We start from the raw sequence: 5,895 nt of genomic DNA, 5'->3' as shown, positions 1-5,895 counted from the left end.
TAAAGTCCATGTGACACCTAATTGTTCCTCCTAGACTCTTGAAGTGCAATTGTAAATCGTTGCCTTTAGTAAGTCAGTAAAACCATGTGAAACCTAATTGTTTCCTCCTAGATCCGCGAAGTGCAAGTGTAAATCGTTGCCTTCAGCAAGTCAGTAACACCATGTATATAGCAATAGTTGGTCGCAATAGTATGTTGCAATAGGCTATCGCCTGTCGTAATACTTGTTTCACGCAATAGTCACCCATGTAAAACAAATCATTTCCTTCAGTAAGTCAGAAAATCAAGGGAAACTGGATTACCCCTAGTTTGGGACTACATTCATAAATCGTTGCCTTCAGTAAGTCATTGAAACCATGTGAAAGCCGGCCGTCAGTTGTTCCTCCTCTAGATCAGAGATTTTAATTACAATTGTAAATCGTTACCTTTAGTCAAATCACTGCGGTAGGTCTGATTCCAGAATCTTTCTCTCTCTCTCTCTCTCTCTCTCTCGCGTAATGTCCGAGAAGTGTAAGTCAGTAAAACCTAATTGTTCCCTCCTAGATCCGCGAAGTGTTAAGTCAGTAAAACCAAGTGTCAGTACGTCAGTAAAACCAAACGAAGCCTGATCATTTCTCCTTGTGTTTTGAACTACATTTTATAAATCGTTACCAGTCACATCATCTATATAGCAATATTGGTCTCAATGGTATGTTGCAATAGGGCTATCACTGTCGCAATACTGTTTCCCACGCAATAGTCAAAATCATTTCCTTCAGTAAGTCAGGAAACTGGATTACTCCTAGAGTTTTGGACTACATTCATAAATCGTTTCCTTCAGTAAGTCATTGAAACCATGTGAAGCCGGGTTGTTCCTCGCAGGAGATTTTAATTACAATTGTAAATCGTTACCTTTGTCACACTATCACTGCGGTAGGTTCGATTCCAGAATTTATATGTAATCTCTCATCTCTCTCTCTCAAGAGCTCTCTCTTGCTCTCTCTTAAAACATCTCTCTCTCTCTCTCTCTCTCTCTCTCTCTCTCTCTCTCTCTCTCTCTCTCTCTACTCTCCTCCTCTCTCTCTCTCTCTCTCTCTCTCTCTCTCTCTCTCTCTCTCCTTGCACACACACACACACACACACAAGCTCTCTCTCTCTCTCTCTCTCTCTCTCTCTTAAATCTTGTCTTGATCTCTTGAAGCTAAAAGATCATTGTATTCCTACAATAGAACAGACTATGGAGGAAGAATTGTTCCATCCCTCGCAACGGTTGCCGTGGTGTTGACCTAAACAGGAACTTCGAGGCTTTCTGGGAAGTAAGTGCCTCTCTTTCAGACACAATATTCCATTGCATGCAAGTATGAGCTTTGTCTGATGGGGCTATGATGACACCACGATACAATTGGCAGTGTCATATGCAGAGTTCCTTCCCTCAACTGTGACAGTATCCGCTGGTCTTTGTACATAGTCTCGAAACAGCATGAGGTAGATCATAGCATTGCCAGCACTATATATATTATGATGTTCGGATTCACATGAAACTGTTGAATTTCCGCCAACATTAAACTAATTGTAAAAGTGTAAACTGCAGTTATGAGTATTCAGCAGATATTTTACGTGCTCATCAGTAAGGCTTATATTTGTTCTTTTATTAAAAAAATATTAACTCCCTTGACTTTTAGCGGAAGTGGCTGTACTTGTTCTTTGTTAGTCCCATTTGACCTGGAAAGGTTGTATTAAAAGGCATAGAACCCGGACTGCTCAGCACTATTTGCCAATTACCCGGGTTTGATTCCCTACATGGGTACAATGTGTGAAGTCCATTTCTTGTGTCCCCGCCGTGACATTGCTTGAAAGTTGCTAAAAATAGCGTAAAACTAACCTCACCCAGTTTTTTGCTTAACAGGGTTAATTATTTACAAGTGCCTATATCTACAATAAGCACAAGTCACATACATGTAGCGTTTTATTTCTATAGCCGCGGGCGTCAGCAACAACTGCAACAGCGACGTCTACTGCGGTCCGTCCGTGTTCTCTGAGGCGGAGGCCCAGGGCATCAGAAACAAAGTAGCGGAGATCAACGCCGGGGGTCAACGACTGCACGCCTACCTCGCAGTTCACTCCTACTCTCAGCTTGTACTTACGCCGTACTCGTACGACTACGTTAAACCAGACAACTTTGCTGAAGTCGTAAGTTGTAGAACATAAATTCAAGTTTTGACTTAAATTTAGATTTAACCTTAAAACAATAATAATTCCTTACTTGCAACTTTCTTGTACGTTACACAATATCCGTAGGACTATGTGAAACCAAAAATTACGTTGAAGTTGTAAGTTGTATAAATTCAGCTTCCATATGGATTAACGTTCGAACAATACCAATTCCGAGCTTGCAATTCTCTCTTCTACTCGTACTTCGTTGAAGTCATACCTTATGCATATGGTTGTTCAATATCAATAGAGATTTAACCTAAAACATCAACATAATCTAGTGGTCCCTTTGCGTTCATTATAACCGTAGCTTACAGTGTTTGAAAAACGGATCAATATTTCAGGAATCGGCTGCAGCTGAGATGACGAAGGCCCTGAAGCTCCCCTTCAACACAGACTACATCTGGGGACATGGACCAACCACTCTGTGTGCGTACACAACGACATTACCGTGCAGATCCGATTTAGAATTGGTCTTAAAGGCGTAGGAGGCGACTAACTGGATGGCTGACACGTGTCATCGTATCCCGATTGGTGCTCATGTCGTTGATAACTGGTCGAGACTCGATTATTTAAATACGGCCGCAATATAGCTGGAATATTGCTGAGTGCGGAGTTAAACAACAACCTAACCATAGATACTAATGTGATGGCGTGTGGTTAATAATGGCCTCGACCAGTCACGTTTACGTACCGACTGACAATCATGCGTAGATAAAGTCCTTTTGGCGCAGCTTCGTAGCTGAACTGGCGTTTTTGAGTGAGTGAGTGAGTTCGTTCAGATTTAAAGTCACATCGGCAACATTTCAGCCATATCGTGACTAAAACTAGTTCTAGTTTTATAATACATACATATAATATATAAAACCCTGTCAACGAAGAACTGTAAAACCACTAGATTATCACAAAATGAATTAAAACTAGCTAGCATATATCTTTAAAAGTAGAAAATTATTTCTGGACAATACAATGTGAAAATGGGCTATAGATCGCCAGCAACTGAAGGTAGATCACCATACTAGGGACCATGGGGACTTACAGTGCCTTTGCTACCTGCATGGACCCTAGTTGGATTTACACCATCCCTTCAGCCGCTGGCGATTGTAGGACAAGTTTAGCTGAAATTTAAATGAACAAATATACTACGTTTAACAATCGGGTAAGCAAAACATTAACTTTGAAAGTTTTGGGACTTACGTACCCTCTCAGGAGGACAGTGGCGTTTTTGCTGATATTTTGTAGGCGAGAAGTTTTAAATTTCTACACACATAATAGAGGTGTCACAGACCACAGTAACGTAATTTCTATTTAAGAAGTCTATTCGTTCGTGTAGGTTTGCTTGGTTTCTAGTCTGCTGTCAGCAATATTCCTACTACAAATTTTAACTCACTCACGCACTCATCGTGGGTTTTTATATACACTACAAATTTCACTTTATTGTCTAAAATATATTTTGTTATATCATTTTCGATTTTATTACATCTAATATTGTTACTACTATTATTATTAACCCGTGCAGATCAGGGTTAGAATTGGTCTTCGGTAACCCATGCTTGTCGGAAAAGGCCACCCGTGCAGATCAGGGTTAGAATTGGTCTTAGGTAATCCATTCTTGTCGTAAGAGGCGACCCGTGCAGATCAGGGTTAGAATTAACCTTCAGTAACCCATGCTTGTCTTAAAAAGGCGACCCGTGATGATCCGGGCTTAAGAATTCATCTTCAGTAACCCATGCTTGTCGTAAAAGGCGACTAAAAATGGATCGGGTAGTCGGACCCTGACTTTGGTTGACACACGTCATAGTGTCCCAATTGCTTAGATCGATGTTCACGATGAGCTGCTGTATTGCCTGGTCCCGACTCGATTATTTGCATGACTGAAAAGGCCGAGTGCGGAGTTCTACAAGCACCCAAATTTCTTACAATTATGATTATTATTTGCAGATCCCGTGGCCGGGGCTAGCAACGACTGGGGCATGCTTGGGGAGGAGCCAGATACACCTACACCTCCGCCCCAAGGAAGCCAACTTTGAGATCAGCCCGACAATATCATTCCCAACGGCTATGAGTTCTGGCTCTCAGTTGTTGCTTTGGGTTGCAACATGAATGGAATCTCGGCTATTTACCTGTAAGGAAGTACAGAGTCAGTGCATTCTACATCGTTACATTTTGACTACACATATCAGCTGACGTGCTTGGAATACTGCCAGGCTCTTAAACCAGGTCTTTTCAATGAACTTTTCAAGATGATTACACTTTTAAGTGAAACTTTCCAAGATAACCCATGCCTTTGTGAATACCAGTAAAATCAAAAGCTGTCTGCCTTCATCCACACCCATGTTGGTAGCAGCATCATTAACAACAATATTCCAAATGTTGGAACTGTCAATAGGTGCCCTCCAGATCGCTTCGTGATTCCTGGAATGAAACCAGCAATATTCTAGATATCGAGAGATATGTGATGGAAGCGATTCTGTAGAAAGGTTTTGGAAGATTGGGATATATTGTCGCCTAATGACTCATTATGCCCCATTGCTTAAAGACATACCCCTTTGTAGATATCAGAACCATACACAATCCGTGTAAACGGTTCCGACTTTCTGTTGTTCGGACCACCTGCAGAGACAAGAAAGAAATGAATTTTATGGCTTTACGTGAATGAGTGAATGTAGTTTTAAGTCGCACTCAACAAGACTCCAGATATATGGCGGCGGTATGTAAATACTTAGTATTCGAGTCTGTTCCAGACAATCCAGAGAATGAGCATCGATCTACGCCATTGAGATACGATGACGTGTCAACCAAGTCAGCGAGCCTGACAGCCCGATCCCGTTAGTCACCTCTTACTGAAGATCAATCCTAGCACGGATCCTTTACGGGGCAAATTCTAAGGTGGATGAAAAGGATGTGTATTATATGTCAAACAATGACAAACAACTCAAAGGATGGGACAACTCGCGCTTGTTTTGACTTTGTAAAACATAAAGCAAAGTTAGTGTTAACAGTTTTGTATTAAACAGTCCACCATTTAAAACCAAATCCCAGCTTCTGTTAGCATAGAAATTGTTCATTATAATCACAACAAATGCCTTCGGTACTTCGGTCACCAACGAGTTGAACACATGGATCCCTCGACTGCGTAACTACAGAACGTTGATTGATTGACGTTGTAATATAATAAAGGTTTGCTAAGTTTCTAAAGTCTCATACTTGCAAAGCTGTCAAACGTTTCAATGTACGCAAGAATTCATTTTGAACTTCATGGCGAACGATATTTCTTGAACATAATAGTCCAGCCAATGAGAGGTCAATATTGAGAGCTGTGAGACATTCCACCCTTGATGTACGTTTAATTGCACAGTACACTTTACACAAATATCTAACAATATCTATCTCCTAACCAGAATAAGACACACAATGAACATCTCTTAATGAGTTGCTGGTCGACTCAACTTGAGATGTACTCGCAAGGGCAGGTGCAGACTTCGGAATCTATTCCAATCAGAAGGGGAATATTTCAGGGGATTCCTTTAGTCCTTTGCTTTTTGTCTGTCTTTAAATCCTTTGAACTTTCTGCTCAATAAAGAGGAGGTTACCATCCCAGACCTCCTCAGCACAGATCCGCAACAACTCTTACTCATCTCCATCTTACATGAATGACATCGAGCTCCTTGCCAAAGGAGATTCCAATTTGAAAGAGCAGGTTCTC

General features: G+C 41.1%; 1 protein-coding gene across 1 annotated transcript; it reads left to right on the top strand.

Annotated features, from left to right (window-relative positions):
- The first annotated feature begins 496 nt into the window (after positions 1 to 496).
- Positions 497 to 4,219, top strand: LOC124269184 (carboxypeptidase B-like). Its single transcript, XM_046704195.1, has 4 exons — positions 497 to 509; positions 1,957 to 2,168; positions 2,534 to 2,618; positions 4,131 to 4,219. The coding sequence occupies exons 1-4, from the start codon at positions 497 to 499 to the stop codon at positions 4,217 to 4,219; spliced, it is 399 nt and encodes a 132-aa protein (XP_046560151.1).
- The last annotated feature ends 1,676 nt before the right edge of the window (positions 4,220 to 5,895 follow it).

Source organism: Haliotis rubra, unplaced genomic scaffold, assembly GCF_003918875.1.
Source record: "Haliotis rubra isolate DU_JTF1 unplaced genomic scaffold, ASM391887v1 Scf1428, whole genome shotgun sequence".
In the NCBI taxonomy this organism is placed as follows: Eukaryota; Metazoa; Mollusca; class Gastropoda; order Lepetellida; family Haliotidae; genus Haliotis; species Haliotis rubra.
The sequence above is the reverse complement of the archived record's forward strand: the minus strand, read 5'-3'. Positions and strand labels throughout refer to the sequence as shown.

Excerpts from the sequence above, each read along its gene's own strand:
- LOC124269184 (XM_046704195.1), top strand. Across the intron at positions 2,169-2,533 it reads CAGACAACTTTGCTGAAGTC|GAATCGGCTGCAGCTGAGAT; the intron begins GTAAGTTGTAGA and ends TCAATATTTCAG. Across the intron at positions 2,619-4,130 it reads ACATGGACCAACCACTCTGT|ATCCCGTGGCCGGGGCTAGC; the intron begins GTGCGTACACAA and ends TATTATTTGCAG.